The 25,140-nt window shown below is 37.3% G+C and overlaps 1 protein-coding gene across 1 annotated transcript in view; it reads right to left on the reverse strand.

The window, feature by feature from the left end:
• The window catches only part of LOC108233822 (roundabout homolog 2), a 91,943-nt gene that overhangs the window by 20,587 nt on the left and 46,216 nt on the right, over positions 1-25,140 (reverse strand). The window contains exons 3-14 of the mRNA XM_025005172.2: positions 13,652-13,809; positions 13,378-13,498; positions 13,154-13,292; positions 10,497-10,633; positions 9,205-9,216; positions 8,633-8,757; positions 7,635-7,806; positions 4,065-4,270; positions 2,134-2,215; positions 1,875-2,040; positions 1,257-1,423; positions 1,054-1,175 (exon numbers count right to left, since the gene is read on the reverse strand). Coding sequence (XP_024860940.1) covers positions 1,054-1,175; positions 1,257-1,423; positions 1,875-2,040; positions 2,134-2,215; positions 4,065-4,270; positions 7,635-7,806; positions 8,633-8,757; positions 9,205-9,216; positions 10,497-10,633; positions 13,154-13,292; positions 13,378-13,498; positions 13,652-13,809 — 1,607 coding nt within the window. The remainder of the gene's footprint in view (positions 1-1,053; positions 1,176-1,256; positions 1,424-1,874; positions 2,041-2,133; positions 2,216-4,064; positions 4,271-7,634; positions 7,807-8,632; positions 8,758-9,204; positions 9,217-10,496; positions 10,634-13,153; positions 13,293-13,377; positions 13,499-13,651; positions 13,810-25,140) is intronic.

Genomic DNA, 25,140 nt, shown 5'->3' on the forward strand with positions numbered 1-25,140 from the left:
ATAATAATAATAATAATAATAATAATAATAATGGATCAGTTCAAACAAGTTAGGTTAGATTTATTTATTTACTTATTTTTCTCTTTCTCTCTGTATGTGATTAACAAAATGAATCATGTGCATAAATCAATGGCATAAAATAAATACATTTGAAGCCACATTAGAAATGGTATACTGTCAGTTAGAACACAGTAATCTTTTAAACCATTCTTAAAATTTAGATATTGCTTCATTAAATTGAAAAAAAAATGCTATTGTTGCCCTCGTTGTTTCATTTTTATGTGAATTTCTTAAGAGAAGATAAAAACCTCACATGTATATCATCTTTGACAAATAGGGAAGACATCAATTTTCAAATTCAAAAAATAAAAAATATGAAAATGCAAAAAAGGTAAATTTTCTTTCATAACCTGTGGCAGCAGTCAATCTATGAGAAATATACCAAATTTGTTTTTGCTCGTAACTAACTTTATTTTAGAAACCTCTGCAGTTAATGAGTGAGTGTTCACATCACTAAAAGATAAAAAAATGACATTGTATCACTTTGAATTTACTACAACCACTGTTTACCCCATCACTGCCTCAGTCTAAAAGCTGAGTTGCTGCTCACTGATGTCCTATTGAAAGACTAAAATTACAGAGTTGTTCAAATCAGTCCTAGCTGTGCCAGTGACCCACCATTGCAAGATTCCTTGCCAACCTGATAAAATAACATTCCCTGGAAAAAGCTTTGAATACAAACTGCTTCCAGACGTGGCACATGTAACACCTAATGGTGATGTATTTGCCCAGAACAGAAACATTAGTCTTGATTCCTGCATAACCTCAAATCAATCTGAATTGATGCAACAGCAGGTGTTCAAACCATGAATGTAAATCTCTCCTATTATGCTAACCTTGTGTGTGCCAACTATCCAACACAGTGACGTGCAAAGAATACAGTTCTCAAAGAAACCAAAACAATATTTATTTCAATTCTCAGAAGATATAATAAGACTACTATTTTAAAGGGCTGAAAATGGGTCATTTGTTGCAAATATTGGGAGCACTTACCGTCCATGTGACCTGCACTGAAGTAGAGCTAAGGACTACAGGATTATGCATGTTGACCACAACATCCCCCAGCTCCTTTTGTACACGACGGTGGTCCACTCCCTGGACTGTAGGACTAATGTCTGAAGAAGAAAGAAATGTAGCTCAGTCAAATGAAGATGACAACTAATGATTTATATCAATACTGTCTTTCTTTTCTCTACCTTGGGTCCTGACGGGCTCAGACATTGGGCTTGGATCCCCCAGTCCTTGACTGTTGACTGCTCTTATAATGAACAAGTAGACAGTGTTGGGTCGCAGGTCTTTGACTGTAAACTCAGTCATCTTCACGTGATCTGCCACTGTTTGCCAGCTGTTACTCACTGATTGACTATAATAGATAAATAAACAAATGTAATTAATCATAAAAAATGTATTCTAGTTTTTGAAAAGCTGCTAACAGGAGGCTGGAAGCCAAAAAAACACATTATGCTGTAATGAAATGCCAAAATGACAGAAAAGATTGGTTGAAAAATCTCCTGTCTTCACAAAAAAAATAGTATTGTAGCAATCATGAGAAAAAATAGCAAAAAGGAGTGTCAGTCAAATTCCAAATAATATGATATTTTATTTGCCGAATAATTATCACTCAACAATTATCACTCAGAATATCTTTTAAACTTTTAAAGAGTCTTTTAAACTTTTTAAAAGATATTCTAGAAAGTTTCTGCTTAAAACTATCCAGGCTTGCTTGAATTTTCCATAGAGACATTCACATCTGTTACTGCCATAAAAGTTTGGGTCACTAAAATGTTGCTTGTGGCCATAGGTCACAGACATACCCAAAGGCCTCGATGACATAGGAGGACACTGGGGAGCCTCCCTCTAGCCCTGGTTCCCATGACAATGAGATGCTGCTCTTGGTAACATCGGTGACCTCTGGCTTAGAGGGAGGCCCCGGGAGGGCGCTTGTGTTGTGAGACATGAAGTCCACAAGGTCAGTGGAGTCTGAGGAAACAAGAGAGACTAAATTATTACTCTCAAAGGCAAATATGATTAAACAATGCTTTGTTTATAGGTGTTTTAATCTTTCAAACAGACCTTTGACGTCTAAGTAGGCACTCCAAGATGTTTCTCCACTGGAACTAGTAGCAAGGCAGGTGTATAACCCCGAGTCAGACAGCTAGTGAAGAAAATACATGATATTATCATTCAGTCCATATTTAATGTGCTACATGACAGACTAATTCCAGAGTTGTAACAAAGATAAAATCAGCAATAAAAACCAAAGACTCAGAAGACGTTGCACCTTTTAAACTACCCTATAAATATTTTCTGCAGATCTGTATCACACATGATACTGCTTTCAGGTTGAGCTTTGTTAAAGTGTTCATCTAAGTGCGACAGCCTTTGTAACTGTGATCCCAGATGGCTCCTACAAGCTCTTGCGTCAGTCTCAGCTTTTGAAGGAGGTTTGCAGCTAGTACTACAGTAAAAATGCATTAACCTCCACTGGCCTGCATTTGGCACGGGAAAATCTGTGGAGTGGATGGGAGGAAGCTTTAATGTCGGCCAATGAAAGAAGAAAAAAGGAGATGCCATTAAAAGCTAACATTAATTTTCTTAATTGATTTCCTCCAATAATGGTCACATGCCATTCCCGAAGCCATCAGCAATATCATCACTGGTGCTGATGCAGGAAATAGGAGATATGACAATGTGTTTTATACTGGCAATGCCTTAGGAGCAACTGGAAGTGAAGCTATCTCTCAAGAGAAAGCAGACAAGTGACATAAGAAGGCACTTTGACACCATGACAAGACACTGTGTGTTGCAGATGCTCCATTATTCCACCCCTTTTAGACTCTTCTTGCCGGTTGCTGTTCTCGAGTCCTTGAGTCTAGCTGCTGCCTCAGAGCTACAGACTAAAAAGCAGCGTTTAACGACTCATAAAAATCAATACTTGCTATTCATCTTTTAAAAGCAAACTGACTGCACTTGTCTTTTTGAATTACGATCAGCTGACATCATCTGACAGAGGAACAAATCCTTCTTTATTCTTTAACATACAATAAAAGATCTGATGTAAAAAAAAACTAAAACAAAACAAAAAAAAACATTCTTAATTTTTGCTTTTGTGACAGAGTCAATTGTCACAAAGAAACAAACACGCACTACATTTCCAAACCTTTTGTTTACCAGGTATCTTATTAGATTTGTATATAGATATGCAGGATTGTTTGTAGGAGATTCAGATAAAATGACTATGTTTAAAAGAAAATGTCACAGGTTAATTACACATTATTTTTAAGACATTTCTTAAGACCTGCTAATGTTAAACTGTGTTGTATTTTCTGTAAATTTTCATGAAAAAAAAGTCTATGCTGCCAGGCTGTAAGATATCAATATGTGGTTAAAATCCTAAGACTGGGATGAATTGTTGTCGGTTACAGGCTTATTTTTCACTGTGACAGTTGTTGATCTGATAGGCAGAGGTTCACTTGTGACAGACAGTGATCACCAGATGTTTCATCTAATCACATTCTCAGTATTTTTTGAAAGTAGCTTTTTCCAGATGGTTTCTTTGGAGGACTCCAGAGATCATTCTGTGTAACAAACCATCTGGTGCATCATGTTACAGGACCTGATAGAACAATTGTGAGTAAAACTTGTTTTCTGTAATTATGTCTGCCACTTCAGGCCTGACCAACTGGAAGGGATGCTCATTTAAATTTACTGTTCCTTAGCCAAATGCTTGTTAGGAAACAGTTTAACCCAGCGTCAGATTAAATGATGGTTTTGGTCTATTTCCTCTTCATGCCTTTTGTGATTTTTGCCCTCAATAAACTGATAATAATAGACTAAGTTATTTGTCAAAACCTGGGAGCAGCAATGAACACCGTGACCTGCAACAAATCTTACTACAGGTTTAAAACTTTAGCATTTTTGAAAACATCTCTGATGGTTTATCAATATGACAGAAAAATGAACGGGAATGTGTTTATATTTATTTTTGCTCCACTACAACCTACCCTTGTATTCTGGATTTGAAGGCTGCCATGTTCCAGCAAGGAAAAACGTGGGTCGTTTTCAAGTAGATTTGCCCCATTCTTCCGCCAAGTGACTGAAGGTTCTGGATCTCCTGATGCCTGACACCGAAGCAGGGACACACCTCCAAGTGCCTGCGTCTGATTGGATGGGCCCTGTCGGATTATAGGCGGCGGGCGGTCCTTCGAGGCTAAGAATGAAAACCAAGAAACTGGTACAATTACTTGCACCCTTCCCAAACACTGTAATTTTGATTTCACAGGGTTGGAACAGAACAACAACTCTCTTTTCTAACTAGTTGTCAGAGCTGCAAGAAAGGTAGATGACCTTATCACAAGGTGTTAATTTGCACCTGCAATAATTACATTAGTGGCTGCACGTCTAAGATGTTAGCGCTCAGTCTGATGAATTTGTTGTGAGGGGAAGTGACTGTTTTGAGAACCCTTTCCACAGTGAGGCGGTGAACTCATGGCACTGCATCACACCTTTGAGCATTAATTACTAGGTGAGGATTAACAATGCTTTACCCACGGTGCTAATTACCATAGCTTTTTTATAACACCTCTCACACTTCGATGCCTGTCCTCCCTCACCCCCTGTGACTCACCGCTGCACCTCGTTCCCTAGAAAGAGCCTCCAATGAACACAGACAAAACTAAACTCTGAATAAGCATGCCAAACCAAACAACAAAACATTTTTTCAGAAGGTTTCTTCGAGCTTGTCGTACCATCCAGGAAACAGCCTTTGCACTCTGAAACAGTAATTTCTGTAGTGTTGAATCTCTCCAAGCCTTGTAACTACCCCTCATATCCAATTTCCTCACTGCTGCTCTCCACTGTTATCAGGTGTGTCTCCATTCACAACAAGTGTGTACAGCAGGTTCTCCCTGTCTTATCCTTCATCACACCTCCCTTAACACAATGAGCAAAACAGCATCTCAAGCAGAACAGCAGGCATAGGTGCAGCGTAGTGCAATGTAAGCAAAACCTTGTGTGACAGTTATAAAGGATGAACTGCTTGCATCTCTGGAGAAATATAAACAAGATCAACAAGAGCTGACTGATATGTGAAAGACTTCAACAACAAATTAAGTATTTCCATTCATATGTTCTTGAGGAGTTTGCTCTTTTTATAAATAGGTCTATATTTTGGTTAAAAAAGGACAACCTGGAAAACATTTTCCTGGAAAGTATTACATCTATTGTACAGCAAAGTTATCATTATTCCAAATGATTTGGGAGCAAACAAAAGTTTTTTTCTAGCAAGTAAGGCAATATGAAAATGTTTATGTCAGTCTATAACTATAGTTTTTGCTATTTTCATTTAGGATTGGAGCAGTAGCATTATATTTACCTTCCAAGTATCAATATTGTTACATGGCTTGAAATACATAAAGTTTAGATGGTATCAAACACTAATCCCCTGTAGGCTTAAAATGTGGCTTTCAAAGGTTCGCGGCTTACATCACAGTAGTGGGCAGCCCCTGGAGCCGGATTGGGTTCATCATGGCAGATGTAATGGAGTTTAATGGTGACACAGTTTCACATTCTTTTGACAAATTATCAGACCTCTTTTGCCGCAACCCAGCTCTCTTTAATTACAAACAGTAAGTACACCAAGATGTGGTAAATACACCTTCAAAAAAACAATTGAATCATTTGCAAATTATATTTTTGGGAAATATTGAGTATAGTCAAGACCCTGGCACCATTCTTTGCTTAGTACAGGTTCAAGTTCCAGCAAACAGCATTCTTCAAGTTTAAATAAAATATGCCAGGGTCACATTTAATGAATTTTACAGAAGGGGGAAAAAAGGAAGTTAAAATCTGGACCTTTAAAACTTTTCCTCCTCTTGCAAACCCTCTTGCACACTGCTACTTGTGCCAATCTAACAATCTTAAATAATGCCTGAAATGGCATGGTACAAGCCTCGAAAACTCCCCTGGGCATCACGCCAACTCTATCCATCTTTGTTTACACCCATCTGTCAAAGGCATTTATTCTCTCCCTCATTCTCCACCTAACATTTTGATATTGATCCATTGTCTCTGAGTGACAGAACAGGACTCATTTCCTCTCAAAAAAACTCCACAAAAAACACTCCGACAGATGTTAATTTAATAATGTGTGGGAGAAAAAGCCAAGAAGCAAATGGAAAGAGAGACATAAACAGCTTGTAGCTGGCAATGACTGAGCACTCAATGCTGACATTAAAGCTTTGTTAAAAAAGTGCTAAGTGTCTCTTCATAAAGTAGACAGTTTTATTTTAAACAGTTTCTGGCTTTTACATATTCTGTCACAGGATGGTGAAAGTAAAAGGATGATTGTGGGTGACTGGCTTTCAGAACTTACAGATCTTTGTCAGTAGACTGTAAGTGTGGGCAGATACTGTCGTTCACTGTCTAGGGTGGCACAAGCTAATGTGTGTTTTGTATAATTATAAAGCCGAAAAGGCTTCATAAATAAAGATAGCTCAACATCAAATATATACAGTGTTTATAATGAAAGTAGTTATTATGCTGTTGCAGTTAAAGAAGAAGCCATTGCAAAACAATTAAACTTTAAGAAAAATGTTACTTGGTTAGTTTTTATTTATAACTATAACAATTAAAGGCCTAGCATTCCTTGATGGCATGCACATTGACCCCTGCTTTGCATGCCAGAGTTTTAAACTTAGGTCATCTTATGATGAAATGGCACAAAGTTGTAGCTGTTTTGGTCAAACTCTTTAAATTATGATATGCATGATCTCATTCACTATTATAATTTGATTTGTTAGTGCTTGAATATATGTCGGGGGTGTTGCTCAGCTACTATCACACAAAATTTAGCTCAATATCTGTAAAATTGACTGAGTTAGCCAATTTTGTATTGGCTAAGGCTGATTAGCTGGTCATCTTGCATTGGATTGAATGAAGTGAATGAATTGGAGATGTAAATCCAATGATTACCTTTAAAAAAATCATTAAAATTTGCTCTGCAACAAGATATGCCAAAGTTTTAAGCAAATATATTGCATAGTTTGTAGTGCTTGGAGTATGCCTTTTCAATGACTTTCCACGATTACCACACCAAATCTTAGATCAACATCTGAAAAAATTGGCTGAGTTATAACTACTTTTGTCTTGGCAAAAACTGATTAGAAATGGTGGCCATCTTTAATGGAATTCATTCAAAAATAATCAGCAGTAGATGTCCATCCAGTGCCTATTTTCTGAAAAATTCTTTAAAATCCGACCACTGGTTCATGAGTTATTTATCTAATTCTACAGAAAAACTAACACAGACATGCACACCCACATAAAAGAAGAAAAAAGAAACAAAAAAAAAGCCAGACAAAAACATTATTGCCTTTGCATTTGGCAGCAAGCATTTTTAAGCAGTAGTGTGTTGAAATAGATCTGGAGGGAACTGTTCTAAACCACAGTAATAGAGGTGGTAAATCATATAACTACAAAAAGCAGAGCTCATTATTAATATTATTTTTTTATTTAGACCTTTTCTGTCCCCATAAATGAGGATGCTGTGTTTTTGCTTTTGCATCCTGCCTTACCGTCTGCTACCTCCAGCTGGGCCTTGGCCATGATGCTTCCTGCCACAGTGAGGGCTTGGCAGATGTAATAGCCTGCATCTGAGCGTTGTACAGATGAGATGGTCAGCTCTCCATTCACAGACACTGACACTCGGTTGTTCCCCTGTGCTGGCTGACTAGGAAACAGAAGATCCTACAGAAAACAACATTGAACAGAGAGGCTTTTTTGTTTACCTTTATTGTTAAGAATGTTTTTCCAGTAAAGTCTGTTGCGTACAATGCTAGGCTTTTGGGTCGGTTAAATCTAACATTCACTGTATGCTGCATTGAATTTTCACAAACTTTCTCATTTGGAAAACAATTAAGCTGTGTATTTATGCCACAAGGCTTTATTAGTTGAAGAGAATAGTCTAAAATATTCTTACTGATGAATAAGTCAGTCTTCACAATTCCAATGTTACATCTTTGGTGACAACTGACATTGAAGAATAAGTATTTCCTTCAAAGCATGGCTTTTATACTTAATATGCCAACAATTATGTACAATTCAATTAGAAAAATGGGTCGATGTATCTTTTCTGCTTGGTCTGAAAGGCAGTTTACCACCAGAATGATAATCCTGCTGTGATAACCTGCACTTGTGCTCATAAAATTGAGGCATCAGCGTTGTGTGTCTCTGCACCCCAGGCAGACCAGCTGACGGACAGGAAAGGACATTAGCCGGCTTTCATTATGTCTAATGACGCTAATGCAGCACATGACATTGTCTCTTACTAAGTGAATTGGCTTGTCAGACCAGTGCGGATTGATAATAAATGACCACTTCATTATATATGTGGAACAGAACCACATTCTGTTTTGAACTGGTTTGAACCTTTTAGTTAAATCTTTGTCCAACTAAATTTTATATTTTAGCTTAAGCTCTAGTTCTTTTTTTTATAAATTCAGTCAATTCACAGGCATACAAAAGAACTATTACACATATTCCCAAAAAAACTTTGTCAAACCATGGTGCTAACCTTGCTACCCTCCCGTTGCCAGAAGACTGTCGGCTGAGGTTTTCCTCGAGTCTCACAGGGAAAGGTCGCTGTTCGTCCTTGAGCCACAATCTGGTCCCGGGGTCGCACCACAAACTGAGGTGCCTCTGAGTTTGAAAGTGAAAATAAATGATGAGACGATGGCAACACATTTCAAGAGGTTTCTGACAGTGCTTTTCTGATGGACTTCTCTTCTTCTGAATGTCAAGCAGCAAGCTAAAGGGGTTCATGCGTTGGATGTTTTCTATGTCTCATTTCTGTGAGTCTTATCTAACTGACAAAAAACAAAGCAGACATTGACAAATTATCTTAATTTATTTTTAATCTAGTTTCAAGGATTTAAACTAAGACACAGCAAATTATAACAAGGTCCCAACTTTAAAAGAACTGAGGTTGTAAACCCATAGATTTTTAGAGGTTGATGTCAATAGGTCTAAAATTAAATTGGTGTTTGAGCTTGTGGGATGCCACAACAGTGCATGCATACTCAACATATGTGTGATTGAAAACAGAAAGAGAAGAAGGCATGCACAATGGGACTACCTCTTACTTACCAACTGGGCGAGCTGGTGACAATAATGGTGGGGTGACATTGACAGACAACAAAGAGAGAAAAGGAAAGTAGAGGAGCAGAACAGCAGGGGAAAAAAAAGAAAATGAATGAAATGGAGTCGGGTTTCCATCCGTGAAGTTCAAGAACAGGGATGGTAATGCTCAGTCACCAAAGTGGGTGATGGCATGGACCCTAACCCTTACCCCATAAGGGGGAAATAAAACCAATGGCAAAAAAACCCAAAAAACTTTAACACATTCATTTTGAAAAAAAAAAAACAACCACATGTTTGGCCAATTTGTTGGAAACAAACAGATATAAGATGCATAAAATAGAGTTTCAAATGCATAAAATTAAACCAACTCAACAGAAGTTTATAATAATTCAGTTAGACATGGGCAGGTTACCGGTTTATTAATATGCCATGGTGTCTTAGCTTTCATAATATCATTTGTGATTTTTAAATTCCAAATTTGAGATGCCACAGACAGTCCAACCTTCTTTTTTTTTGATAGTTTGTAGCACAGAGAAGCTTTCCCCCTCCTTCAACAGGTTGCTGGAGGTGTCAGCTGTGTATGGTGGATAAAAAAAAAAAAAGTTAGTTTCCCTAAACCCTTCCTCTGGCTTTAAAAAGTAAAATAAAAATAAAAAAGCTCACTGTTTTAAACTCTTTTTGATAGCAACAAAACAGAGAAGTCATGGCTTGGCTACCAGAGGAGCGACTCATAAAGCAATCTCATACCGGCCCATGCCTAAAGTTTACTCACAATATACCAGAATGAGATGTTGATGATATGACATCTGTGATGTACACCATGTATGATGTATATGTTTATTCAATGCATAATAACATGCTAATGGTTTACTCAATGTTATTTAAATTGTGTATGTTGTTTTTTGACAAAATAACATGAATTAGCTATATATTTTTTTAAATTCACATATTAGCAATTTCCATGTAACAGCAACCTCCCAAATAATATGGCACAAATATGGTATCAATGGGTTAAAAAAGGGAGTGAGACCCTCTCAAGCACAGGTCCTAAAGTTAATTTAAAGCCAGTTAAATTGTTCCTATCTGGAGCCTAGTTTGGAATTTGGGGGCAATCAACTACCTCAACCCCCTGAATGAAGAAAAGCTAAGACCAAGCTCAGTATTTCAGCAGGGGACAATAACATTTATACAGTAGGCAATAAAGAACTGATTGTCTTGTGGCCTGCTTTGGGAGAGACAAAAATATCAGAGCTGGGTTATGAGCTTTGCCACACATGAGACCACATGCATTTACCCACCTCTAATAGTCAGATAGGCTGAGGCTTCTGCTTTACCCACACGATTCTCTGCTGTGCACGTAAAGGTACCCTGATCACTGACTGATGCTTTCTTAATCCTCAACAGGAAGTCCTCTCTTTCATATCTGATGTCATACCTGGTGATATAAGTGATCAATAAAAGAGAACAGAGAAGTCATAAGTTGATTTGATAAAAATTAAAGTTCAGTTACATGTACATGTACAAATTAATTATTTCAGTGAATTAAATACAAAAAACATATGTTGTAATTATATGACTGGTGTGTCAACTTGAGGTTGATGTTTAAATACAGCACCTTAAAAAGTTTGTATTATTTAGGTAGAATAGCAGCAGATTTGCAAAGGCAGATGTTATGATGGTGTGAACAGAAGACCAATTAAACTGAGATGAAGGCATGGTGAAATGAAAGAGGCTTTCAGCTAGAACCCTATTGTTTCACTATTTCAGTATTTAGAAAGATGCACAGCTAACACTGTAGTCTGGGCTGTGGTACAGTTTGTACATGTGCAAGAGTGTTTGTGTGTGTGTGTGTGTGGAGGAGAAGAATGAAAAAGTGAGGAAGTCAAAGAGAGAGATAGACAAACAGTCTGGGAGTCAGGGAGTGGCACAGTCTGACAAACTGAATGTGATGAATGAGTCAAGCAGTACAACATGACTAATTCATAGAGATGTTCCTTGCAACTGAGTGTGTTCACCAGCAAAGCAGTTGTAAGCCAACAGCACAGCAGTTAGAGTGAGAGAACCATCTCAGCTAGTGGAGTTTAGATAAGCGCCTCAGAGGGCCTACAGAAGGACTGGGTAGAGGAGCAAGGAGTTGGGTCTCCCTCTCTGGGGTCCCTTTTGGCATGAACGATCTTGTGAAATTGTCTAGCCAGCCATACTGATTCAAAAATGGAAGACAAGTCAGGCAGAGAAATGGCACGAGGGGTGAGAAAAAGTCACATTCGAAATAGATGTTCCAGAAGGGTGTGGGCAGAATATCGATGGGGGTTGTGGGCTCTGTCCAGAGTCTGGTGCGGACTCCATTCACAGCACATCTCTGACCCAGATACAAACATCCCAAGAGGCTGGCAGGTTTTGGAAAAGAATGAAAGAAGTGGAAGGAGGGAAGTGAGACGAGGTGGGTCTAAAAGTAGGACATTTTTCTAAGATCATAGGGTATCGGACTGGAGGGAACAACACAGCTAGGCAGACAGAGTGTCAGACAGAAAGACTGGCAGTTACTGTACACTGGTCCGGCAGAACATTATGACCACTTAGATCAGGAAGTAAAAAAAACACTGATCATATTATTATTTCAGGTGCACCCAGTAGTAAGTGGAACATAATGAACAGCAAGAGAACATTCTGTTCTTGAAGTGTTGAGAGAAGAAACACTGGACAAGTGTTAAGACTTTTGTAGAGTTCCCAAAGTTAGCATAAAGACACACTGGGAACTGTGAAACACCAAATGGGGGTTGTCATTGAGGATGTTTATTTTATCATAATGAACTTTTTTTTTAATGAGCCAAGGCTGAACCATGGTCTCTAGTCCAAGACAAAAAGGTCAGTTCATGAAATCCCTGTTCACTGTCAGAAACATACCATGGTCTGGAAAGAAGACAGATTCATGCTGTTTACTGTGATCTGTACTTTTTAATCCTGAAAACAGTGAACTATGTTCTGTCTCCTTCCAAAGCATGGCGTGTTTTGATAGTGAATAAAGATTTGTCAAATCTGAATACAAATGTTTTTATACAGCCACTACACTCTACTGTAGCTCAAGTTGCTAGTGGAGTTAATACTACATCTGACATATTTGTGTCAGAACACCCCCTTTTTGTTTTGTATGGGATGGTGTTGCAGCAGACTGGTTAGGGCATGTTTATCTCTGAAGTCATGTACAACAGGCATAAAAAGTTCAGGACTGAACCTAGGAGCAGTGGAAAAAGGTGGCCTGGCAACAGCTGGTGACAGATATCACAGGGAAGATGAAGTCCACACCATAAAATGACAGGCTTGTTTTCAGCAACAAGAGGGGAAAATACTCAATAATAGGTTGATAATAGGTCATAATGTTATGGCTGATCAGTCCGTTTAACAATCTAATGCAATAGGTGCAATAATAGCTTGAAGTTATTAATGGAAATATATTTAAATTATTTTTAAACTCTATGGCATTTTCTGATGTCAGTTAACTGTGTTCTTACACTGGGTTGCATCATGCAGTTGGGGGCTCATGGGGTTTGAGTTACACAACCACCTGTGTCATGTAAAGCATGCAGACTGATTCTGTCTAACCACTGTGTCTATGCATAACTCTGTATGTCTGTTTATCTCTTCTCAGTGTCCATCCGTATTAGATTTGTTACCTTATTGTTAGGAAATACATATGAAGTTTTGCACAGTACCTAAAAATCAGCATTAATCAGAAGCCAGTAAGTCACATTTGTATTTTTTGAGTACTTAAATAAAAAAAGGATTCAATTTAGCAAGTTGATAATTTTCCCCACACCTTTTAAAGTCCCCCATGAGTAACATATTGATTTGATTAATGGCACAAATGCAGATATATTTTCATTTTCACTGCAGAAGCACACTGACACAGACAAAAATGCATATACTCAGACATTAACCATTCATTCACATTCCTCACCTGCCGCGAGGAATATCTGCATCCTCCTTTTTCCAGCGCAGAGCAGGTGGTGGGTCACCATGGACCTGACATCTGAACTCTACACTCTCATCAACTAGAACCACCTGGTTCACAGGACGTTGCACAAATGCTGGCCGCTCTAAATGCACAAATAGCAAAAGTGCTAAATATACAGAGAGGCCTACAGTTTATAACCTGTAGAAGCAGGCACAGGGATTTCTTACCAAATACTGAAAGCTGAGCTTTTTCACTTTCTCGCTCTCCGACCATGTTGGAAGCCACACACACATAAATCCCTGAATCACTCTTCTTTGCATTTGAAATGGTGAGTTTCCCCCCACGAACCTAAAAAATAAAAATGCTATTTAAAATGCAATAAACCAGAACCAAACAATGTTTGTTACACTTGAAAGATAGAGGTAAATGTAATTACAAAGATGTGATTTACAGTAAAATACAGTACACTACAAACACTTTCATTGTGAGATAGTAACCCACCGTGATCCTGTCATCCTTGAGGTCAAGACGAGTTTTATCTTTCCTCCAGAAGGTGGTGGGTTCAGGATGTCCACGTGGAGACTGACACTCAAAACTGGCAGTCTCCCCAACGGCCACCACCACATCCTGTGGGTTCTGCCGAAAGTCATCACGTAACACTAGGAGACAAAAAATCACCATGGATTGTCAGTAAGGCTGAAATGGTGGCTCTTTCAAATGATTAATTAGAATTTTCATTGCATTTTGTTGTTATAGTATGGAAGCCAAAAGTCCCTCAGACTGAGCAGTCATTGCTTTGTAAACTTTAAAACTGTTCTCTAATTTAAGAGTCAAAAGATAATTTTGTACTGTTGATTGCTTCATGAACCCTCAGCATTTTATTTCCCTTTAATAATACTATCATTCTTCTAAGGGCACATGTGTGAGCTAATTTAAGAAGATAAAAAATGTGCTAACCAGATAAGGTATTAACAGCTAGTTTTTAGTAGAACACCTTCATAAAGAGCATCAAACCAAAGTTAAAAATAAAACAAACCATTAAATAAAACAATTCTAGGAAGTCTGCATCATTCAGTGAGTGAAAGATCACATGACACTGTCAAACTGCGCAAAAGCCTTTTTAGCAATTTTATGTAGACTATACATCAAAATGTGATAGTAGGAAGAACGGAAAAAGAAAACTTTTGTTATTAAAGACTACACCTGTACATTTTTTTTCTGCCAGAATGTGATGTTTATAAAATAGTTTGAATAAAAGCTATGAAAGTTTTGAAACTGGAGTTGTTTTAAGATTGGAACAGCCCACTTTGGTACTGGCCCCACTAGAAGTAGCAAATATTTAGTCAATCCAGTCAAAATTTAACTTAATGTATGTGAAATATGAGCTACTTCATTTCTTTAACTCATATAAGAGTTGTCAACCTCATTAGAATAAGTGTGAAAAAACAGCCTCGAAACACAATGCCTATATCATGATTGTTGCTACCACAGACGCTTAAATATAGATGCTATGGTTAAGAATAAGATTGGATATTCATGTGAGGAGTACAAGTAAAGAGTCTTTCATGTAATCTCTGCTCTGGTAAAAAATAAGCGGCTTGTGGTCAGTGAAAACATTTATGAGCTGAGCCCCACACTAAGTCCATGTTTTAAAATCTTACATCAGCTCTGCAGTATGAGAGGCTGCACAGCGAGCTTTAAAACAGAATATATTGAACATCTGCAATGCAAGGTTGCTGACAATAAATTTGCCATGAATTTTGTCATGATCACATTCACAGTTGGATTGATTTATTTTTTTCTCACAAAATTCACTGGTTTTGTTGTTTTGAAACCTTGAGTAGAGAAAGTGGCTACAAAAATGTGCCTGTCCTTTGCAGCAACCACAGCATCAGACCTTGGTTTCATGAAAAGAGATTGTACCACAGCATGTGTAATTTTGAAGAGAAACTACCGGGGGACCAGGGATACTGACTGGATCAAACACTCCTTTATAAATCCTTATGAAATGGCAAGGGAACAGGTGCAAGGTCTCGTTTAGGGAGCATGGGTAAAAACATTCGAAAATATCTCACCAACAGCAACAAAATTCACTGACAAGTTCCTGCACAGTTATGGTGTCTGGTTTTAAAAAATATATATATATACTGGAAGTCATTTGCAGGTCTTTACAAGAGAATCAGCAGTGTAGCTGGAAGGAGGCCAGCTACTTTGTAGAAAAGATCCTGAAGCCAAGCCTGCTATTTAAAATATGGTGGGTTAAAAATGACAGAATTCCATTTTTATCTCACATCTACCTACTTTTAGTTCATTAAAATTCTGTTTCTGAGCAGATTTTCCATTCTGCTGTCAAGATTTTGTTTTTTATCTACTGTAGGGCTGCCTGTGCTTCATTTTCAGTGTTCAAAGAAATAAAGAAATCCAACCACTGTCAAACTAAAACGATAATAAAATGTATTTCGAATAGATGTATCAGCTAGTTACTGCCGATTTAAAAGGTAAACACATCAAAGCTTCCTAATTCTGTCACAGCTGTTAAACAAATATCAGCTCAAAAGCTACTGCTCTAAAGAACTGCAGGAATGAATGCACTGTAAGTCATCATTGGGTTTATGTTTAAAAATAGAGATTGTAATTTGGATACTGGAATGAATTGTAACCTCTTTACATTAATAACTTATGACATGTTGTTTTTGTGGAATGTCTTGCTGTTGGCCTGTTTTAAATAATAAAGTGCAGTATATGACAGTAATCATGACTAAAAAAAGTTTTCTTTTTCCTTGTCAAAGAACTATCAGCTTATGAATATAAAAATTGCTGCAAACTGTCATTTCCAATTTTGAGTGTAACAAAAAACTGCCAAAAAAAAAAAAAAAAATACGAGAGATTAATTATATCTTGCTGCAAGTGATAGTTTGTAAAACTCAGAGAAGCATAAACTTCCATGGTGTTCAGGCCAGTTTTCATCCTCATTACCACCATAAGCTGTTCTGTTGGTATACTGTAGCGTGGATTCCAAGTCCCAGAGGACACCTCTGGTAGAAAAAGAAAACCAGGATGCAGCCAGTGGCCTTTTGGCCCAGCTGTCAATCACAATCTGCAGTAAATAAGTCTCAGTTCCAGACACTACTTTGGCACAGACATATGCCTGGTTAACTGTCATGTTGTACTATGCGCTTAGTGACCCATTCCATGAAGGCACCACTACACTCATCAAGGCGCACAACTGAAATCCCGTCTCTCTGTTGACAAAGCTTCTGTAACAGCAAAACATTTCTCAAGAGACTGTGAAACTCAGACAAAAACAATAGAAACTTGAAAACTGGATAATTGGAGACATGAAGCTTGATGACAGAAAAAAAAAGAAAACAGTTTTTTCATAGTGCTGATAAATCAACTGAGCTATTTAATTCATAAAACTGACACTAAAAGCACAATGCACTTAAATTAGAATTTTATGTTGTATGTCTGCTATAGACTGTAAATTTTATCCACTTGCATTTACGTATATCAAATTAGTTTCGAAGTCTTCACATTTCCTCATTTTATGACATAATATTTGTCAAAATGTATACGTTATTACTAACATTCACTAGGCATAAGTCAGTTTGCAGTTTTGAGGCATACCACTGTAGTAAAATGTCATAATTTCAAAACTACAAAAAAATTCTAGAGTGCTATTCTTGCAGTTAAAATTTCCTAGTGAATCAGAAACAAAGCAATGTTTTTCTCTGGTAACTAACATTTCACAGTTTTTTTGTTTTGTTTTGTTTTTTTTGTGAGCTATAAGCCTTAGTGAAAAAATGACAATTTTTGTGAGAGCAAGAAACACAAATTCTACTTGAGGCAGGTCTCTGCAGAACACAAAGGGGTGGGTTATCCTCAAAAGGGTAGGGCCCAACCTCATGAAACATGATTGGCTCAATCTAAAAGTCAGGAAGTAGATGTTCCAAAAATAAGAAGAGTTAGCATAAATTTGCTTATAATTATCAAGAAGCTGAAGAAAAAGCAAACTCTAGTGTTCATACTCTCTTTTTATCATAAATATGAGGATGAAAGATGAAGCAAACACACACTAACATCCACTCTTCAGTCAGCCTGTGCTCAGAACTTTCTTATTAATGCAACGTGTTTTTGATCTTTTGCAATAAATGAAACGTATGCTGCAGTAACTCGCTTTTCAACTTCATTTTTATGTCTTCTTTATTAGAACTATGCATGTTTGTAGTAAACATGCATATTGGACTTTGTAAAAATGCAAATTGTTGTTGTTGATATTGTTTTGAGGTATTTCTTTTACACCTCATATGATTTGTTGTATAACTCTCATCACTTTATATATTAAAACATGTCACCAGAAGACATCCACTTTGTTATTTCAAATTTACCAACAGACATGAGTTTTAAAGTCTTCTCAAGTTAATGTCAGAGTATGGATATTGGAATATTCTTATTCTGTAGCTTCTTGCTAATTGTTTAGTTAAGACAGTGAATGTAAGCTCACTCTTCTTATTTTGAAACACCTAGTTCTTGACTTTGTGAAACAGGTTAATTATGTTTTGTGAGTCCAATTTGCCTATCTAGGGCAGAACGTTCCACCTCAGGGATGACCCGCCCTTTGCGTTCTGCGGAGACTCCTCATTCACTTGAGGAGCACCACACTTGGCTCTTTTTGATGTAACATGTGTTGGCAATAAGCTGCAAGACTTAGTATGCCTGTGAAAAAACCCCATCGGCTGCAGACTTGCTACTGAGACACAAAATCCACACAAAATTTACGAAAGTAAATAACTGACTGGCTAACATCACCTCGCCAGGTTACCAACATTTCTTCACAAAAAGTAAATTGGAAGAGAAGAACGATTATTCTGCATCATTACTTTACTTTAATTTACATTACTTTGATTAATTAAATTCAGCTAGTATTTCTTTGTTTTGTTTTTCCACTATTGTGTAAATCTGTTAACAAAAACCTTTTGAAACATTCCATTGGTTCTTCGATGATTTAGCTGACTTAGTTTTAAAAAGAGTTTGTTAACACACACACTTGTGGTCTCTCACCCTCTTCATGTCGATAAAATTAAAAAAGAGTTTATAAATATAAATATTATTTTAACCATTTTATAATTCATCCGTTACATAAAAAAAAAAAACATATACTTACCACGTTTTTCACATGTGATTTCATGTGGAAAACCATTTGACAATCTGTAAACATTGTGAAAATGCTCAGAAATCACACAGGAAATGTGCAAAACGTATTAATCATATGTTAATTTGTGATTTTTCACATGCAATGATAAAAGTAGTATGTTGGATTTTTAATAAAATCTATTAAATCAAAACACTTTTTGAGTCTCTGTTTTTAATACCTAAAGACTGAAACCGTATTATTTTTTAAGGTATTATACAGTCAGAATTTCATACTAGCCCATGTCCTACATACACACTAACCCAAAACTGCAAAATAGGAGATTTACTATTAATAATAATTTTGTTTATTTGTAATGTAGTAAACATTAAATTATGTCTTTATAAATTGAAAGTGAATAACTTATTACATGCAATGTCTTCTTAATGAGCAGCTGTCAGTTTGAAAGGCTATAGAAGTGCGGTCAAACCCATCAGCACTGTTGGTACTGTGGCTGTGATTTATTCAGTCCTGACAGTATGCATTAATGGCTGCGATGCTACACCCTCCACACTGCTGTGGGTGTTCCCCTGCCTTTCCTCTTCTCCCTGAGAGGTCTATGCAGTCATCTGTGGGTGGTAAACATGATGGCATGTGCAACATGGGGTGGAGGTGGTGGTGTTCTAATCTGTTGTTCTCAAAATGAGGAACCCCTGTGGAGACAGCATTAATGTGTATTCTGTTGTCGGGTGGTAATTATTTCAGATGGCATGGCTGCCACCACTGCCTAATGTTGTTTGATTGAGTAGTGCTCAATTATTCAAACAAGGCATTCAGCGGTCTCACACATTTGCCAGTTACATTTATCAAATCAGAAGCAGAGTGATTCGTAAATGGGCTTCATTTCATGGAACAATAGGTGGTAAAAATATATGACAAGGTGGAACTATGTGAATACAAATAACTATACAGAGACTCATTATGACTCATTATGTGATTAACAAGCGAAGGAAGATGGCAGTTTTAAAATATATATATATATCCATCTTGCCCTTCTGATTTCTTGAGGCTCTCTACCAAAACACTCTGCAACTGAATTTCATTTCATCTTTTTGCCATCACATCAAATGCATACAGATCCCACTTGAGATCCAGGAGCATGTTGTTCATCTTGCCTAGCTCCCAGTATAACTGAAAGGCAGAAAATCATTTCCATCTGATAGCAAATACATGGACTTTCAACAGCCTATTTATGCCTGTACAGTAGGTGATATTTGAAAACATGCTTCAGCTCTGCACAGACAAGACATGTATTTGGAAATAAACTATTTATCTTCATTTATTTCTTATATGTCCATTAAGGTCACTTATATTTACTGCAAGTGTATTAGAAATAATGCAAGAGAAAATAGAGAAAAAATAAAAAGCTGTACTCTAGAAACAACATACACACGTGTCAGTGTTTAACATTTTAAATGTCACAGTGACGGAAAAGTAAGATTAGCTATTAAAATACATAAAATATAGTAGAATTATATGATGCTAAAGCCAGGGGGTTAAAAATTTTCAGGAGTAGGAGGCTATTTAGAAAATGTGGGGGCCGACCATCCACTAGGTGAAGCTCAGTGCTGAGCGCCAAAGGCATAAGGTGAACAACCAAGGGTGGTCTGGGGGCCCTCCCCCATAAAAAATTTAGAACATCATAAATGCATTTTCTTGGCATTTGGATTAAGGCAGTAAACCTGAAGTAAATAAGCTTGTAAAACAGATTTGAACAAATGTTTCAATGGTGGCTTACATCATGCATTGCTCTGTGCGGTAAGAATAATTTTCTTCTCTTTGTAACCTACTATAACAGCTGGCTAGCGCTAAGCGGATGTTACACAGTACGCAGCGCGTTAACATCATATCCGGGAGATGTCCGTAAATTTCAGCAAAATCTCAAGCCTTCGGCTATCCCATGCGAATACACCGCATAAAAAAAATATTGGGGAGTAATTTATTTATTACATCTGGTCCCTAGGCGAAATTAATTCTGTGTGAATATGGCTATAGCCACAGATTCTGCTTGTTCACTCTCAAATCAAGTGATGACTGGTTAAACACACACACACACGTGTAAATATATATATTTATATATGTGTGTGTGTGTGTGTGTGTGTTTCTGATTTCAGTTAAATAAACGTTTCCCTGAAACCTGTTACAGCAAGCCTCAAGGGTCCAATCAGACATATTTTTGACAGTGGTGCAGAGAGCTGCCATGTGGATCAACATGTGCACATTTTGTGGGGGAGGGGAGAGTGCACAAAGGTAGACACAATAATTAAATTTTATGAGGTTTTCTTAAGTATATCACCACAATAGTAAATTTAGCATTTCAACTGTTGTCTTAGTTTCAGCAACATTTCTAGATGTCTGTTTTTGTTTAGGTTAACCTGAACTTCAATGCATATGTGGGTAGCAACAGTGTAACCTGGAGGAGCGTGACTGGAAGGAACGGCCATTCTGATCTGAACCAGAGAGATGTTCTGGTATTGGACTTTAGTGCAAATCATGATTTATCCATAACAAACACCATCTTTCAATTCAATTCAAAAGTACTTTATTAATCCCAAAGGGAAATTAAATGTCTTTGTAGCTCATAATCTTGGTTTTGTTAAAGAACTGTTATAGATGCTGATGGCTGTGGGCAAGAAGGATTTCTTGTAGTGGTCTGTCCAAATGTGTCCTCAGTCCAGGTGTCCTCAAAAAGCCCTACCAGGTAAGTCTTAGATGGCCTCCTGCGGAGCAATGATGGCCGAGCTCTGGAAGCGCAGGTCGGTCTTGAAGTCCTGAGCGATCTTCTGGACCAGGTGCTGGTAGGGCAGAGGAAGCTGATTCAGGGGGCTTTGGGGTTGGTCCATCCATAACCAGGACTGAGGTAGTTAAAAAGCTGTGAGGCAGCAGGGTTTAAAGGGTGAACAAGATCTGCCCTGAGTTCCTCAAGGATTTGAATGTTAGTAAGCTGTCTTGGTTGGCACACTTTTGCAACATTGTGTGGACATCAGAGGCAATGCAACTGGATTGGCAGACTGGGTGGTGGTTCCTCTTTTAAAGAAGGGGGACCAGAGGATGTGTTCCAGTTACAGGGGACTATTCAGCCTCCCTAGTAAGGTCTATTCAGGGGTGCTGGAGAAAAGAGTCAGATTGATGGTCAAACCTCTGATTCAGGAGGAACAACGCAGGTTCTGTCCTGACCATGGAATACTCAACCAGCTCTTTACCCTGGCTATAGTCCTTGAAAGGGGATGTGAGTTTGCTGAACCAGTGTACATGTGTTTTGTGGATATAGAGAAAGCATTTGACCATGTTCCTTTGTTCGACCTCTTCAGGGTGAGAGTTGGACTGTTATCCCCAATTCTGTTCATGACGTTTATGGACAGAATTTCTCAGTAAAGCCAGGGGGCAGAAAGGTGTTAGACATTTGTCCAAGAGATTAAAGGGCCAAAACACATCATAGTTTTGTTCTGCGAAATTACTAAAAAGGTAGTAAAAGATGTGGTCAAACCAACAAAGACAACAATGTTCTGGAATTTCATTTCTTTAAAGAATCAAGAATCTTTGTAATTAGTACAATGAAAAGACAATGCTGGTAATTGTGAAACTGCTGCAAGTTAGCCCTGCGTTGCAATATTTAATCTCAAAACAGAGGACTTCTAGTTTTTTGTAGATGACTGCTTCAGAGTACTATGTCCAAAGTACACAGAAATTAGCTAAAATGAGTCACCATTCCTTGAACTAAAACAAACTAGCATTACTATAGGAAAAAGAAAGAAAGAAACAAAGAAACAAACAAAAACAGAAAAATACATCAGATTTGTTTTCATTCTCAAAACTTAAAGATTTATGTGTAAATCTCTGAATATCTGAGCCATATGTGGTGTTGTAGTAATTTCTTTAAGTTTTTTTTTTTTTACATTTTGGCTCAGGATTAAACTATTTTCTAAGATTTTAGTCTCAGTTAATGATTTGAATTCAATAACCCCCTGAAAAAAAAAAACTTTGATTTAGAAATACCTGAAATGTGGAAGAAATTATTGTGAATACCTGATAATTGCTGCTATAATTGAATCTCTTTAGAACATCAATTAATCAAAAAAAAGAAGACATTTGTTTACTTCATTACACAAAGTAGTAAATAAACAAGGTGTGACAGACAGATGGTGACAAGTGGCAGAATAAAATTAACTCAGGCAGTACTCTGTTTACTTTGTTACACACATCCAGAAGTGTGCCTTATGATATATGTGTGTTTGTGAGCATGAAAGCTAACAATCCACTAAGGGGATTTATAATTTCATGCTGAACAAACTCAAAGAAAACTGTTGTGGTAGAAGTGAAACACCACCGATGCAAAAGGGAAATTGTTAATGAGTGCAGAGGGAAGATGAAGATGCTAACACCTTGTGAGTTTTTGTGAGTAACAGATGGCTGTATTTCCATTTGGGAATCATAGATGCAAGGATGAAGTGAGGCGCTGCATGTAAATAAAGCTTGCAACATCCAGGTATTGCATACACATTTGATATGGAATCCAGAACTGTATTAAACATAGTCTCTGTTTCTAAATATTCAAGGAGGTTGTGCTTCATGTCAGAAATTTTAAACAATTACATTAGTAATGCATATAGTCAGTCGTCCTGTGTCAGAAAAAGGAATGAAGCCACGAAATTTCTTGTGACAGTAGTCTGCTAAATTGTGGTTTTGACTTTGCAGAAAATTCTTTTTGAAAAATATAGCCTGTAGGGGTGTGTCACTTTCTCAACAGCTGCCAAGGATGTCCCATATCTGTCACATGCAGAAAATACACACTGACACACACATACACACTCAGAAGCACTCACAAACAAGAAAACAGCTGCCTGGTTCCTATATCACAAACTTTGTTGATGACCGCAACAACATCACCACTGCTCAAGAGACAGAAACAGAAACCAAGACAGAAATGCCAACACAATCATGGAGGAGGAAAAATCTAGGTTGAAGAGGGCTATTTGCACTGAGGATTATTTCTTTTTTTGCATAAATAAACAACTTAACATGTCTGTGCCCTAAAAAAGTCATCAGCAATCAGTCAGGACTACGATCAGCAGGGAAATGAGGAGCATTTACACAATGTCCCCTGAGGCTAGGAGCCCAGCACAGACGTGCATTACCTTTTATATTTCTGCCTTCTCAACAGCAGGATGCAAAACGAGTAAATCAAGCAACGCTTTTATATAAATAATATGTTACCCTGCACATAGAAACAGAGATGTTATGGTTGTTGGCATTCATTTAGGCTATGACAGCATCGGTGTGGAAGGCTGTGCCACAGAATGACTTTGGTTAAAAGCAGGAACTACACTGAATTTCAACAGTTGCTCTGAACATCTCATTGTGATGACTGTTGCACATCAAAATTTCTCTAATTTACAATCCTGACAATGGAGCTCAATTGTAGGTAAAATCACACCCTATTTTTCCTTCATAAGAATTACTCAGTTGGTATTACAAAGTAGAAAATTTCTGAAGACATTCTGAAGAGTGCCAATGCATCCCCTGCCTAAAAGTCCAACATACTTCACCTTTTTTCTTTAAAACCCAACAGTAATTGAAAACTTTTTTCTGGCTTAATTTGATCTGATAAAATGCTTTGATGTATAAATTGTATAAGAGGTGTAAAGAAAACTTAGATCAAATGAAACATAGCTGCTGCCAGTGGCTTTTTAGGGTTACCAAGGTAACTACATAGACTCTTGCTCCCTGCCAGCACTCTTAATAAGACAAGCAGACAAGAATGCAGATTAGAAGTAAGCCTCAAACAGTCACTGTGCAAAAACTATAAGTTGTACTAAAAATGAATAAATACAAATCTGGAACTGTAAGTGTAACTGTAACCATCTGGTAGTTGCACATATAACTTTTCATGTATCTACTATGTTTTATATAAGACATAGTAAAAAAGACCTTTTACTTTCAGTTAGAAAAGACAGTTCGATAGTTGGAGCTCAGATACAATAAAAGTTGATGAAAGTTTGAATGTGTGCACTGTGAACTCTGGGAGATTTGAGAGAAGATCTAGTGAAGATCCAGAGAAGATCTATACTAACAATTAGATACATTGTACAAAGACATGTTTTGGCTTTGTACATGGATCAGGTTGTTGTAAGAGTCCGGATACAAAAAAATAGGCCACTTGCTGATTGCATGTTCCCAGCACTTACTTACTTTGGATAGGATATGAATTTATTCCCCACATTTTTTGCCAACCAGTGCACTGCTCAAGTGTGAATATCTGGAGTCAAAACACAATTATGTGACATAAACCAAGGAATAGTGACCAAATAGTAATAAAAACACTTCAGTGTTTAGGCACTGGTCTCCTTAATTATGACCCTGGTTTATTTCCATTTTGAAAGTTGACATGAACCTTAATGAATAAATAAATAAATAAATAAACCTCTTCAACAGTATAATAGGGACAGCTTCTGAACCTAGCTCTGCTGTGCTTTGCTTTTTGGCATCATTAGTGTCAAATTCAATTAGAGTTAATATGATGGCTAGAAATAGATGCACACCCAAATGTTAGCTTGCCACTGGCAACAAAAACAAATTGCAGAGTTTTAGATTCAGTTCTACTTTAGTAATGTGTGACTGCAGTTTGCACAGGTCCAACTGATTTTATTTATTTATTTATTTTGGTGGGGGCATAACCATCTATCTTAAAATTTTACATTTAAAAATGTGCAATTACCCTATAATTTAATTCAAAACATTTCATTCCATGGCATATTTGAATGTGAATTTACACTTTTCTGTTTAATACAGCTTCATTAGT

This window comes from Kryptolebias marmoratus, linkage group LG13, assembly GCF_001649575.2.
Source record: "Kryptolebias marmoratus isolate JLee-2015 linkage group LG13, ASM164957v2, whole genome shotgun sequence".
Lineage (NCBI taxonomy): Eukaryota > Metazoa > Chordata > Actinopteri > Cyprinodontiformes > Rivulidae > Kryptolebias > Kryptolebias marmoratus.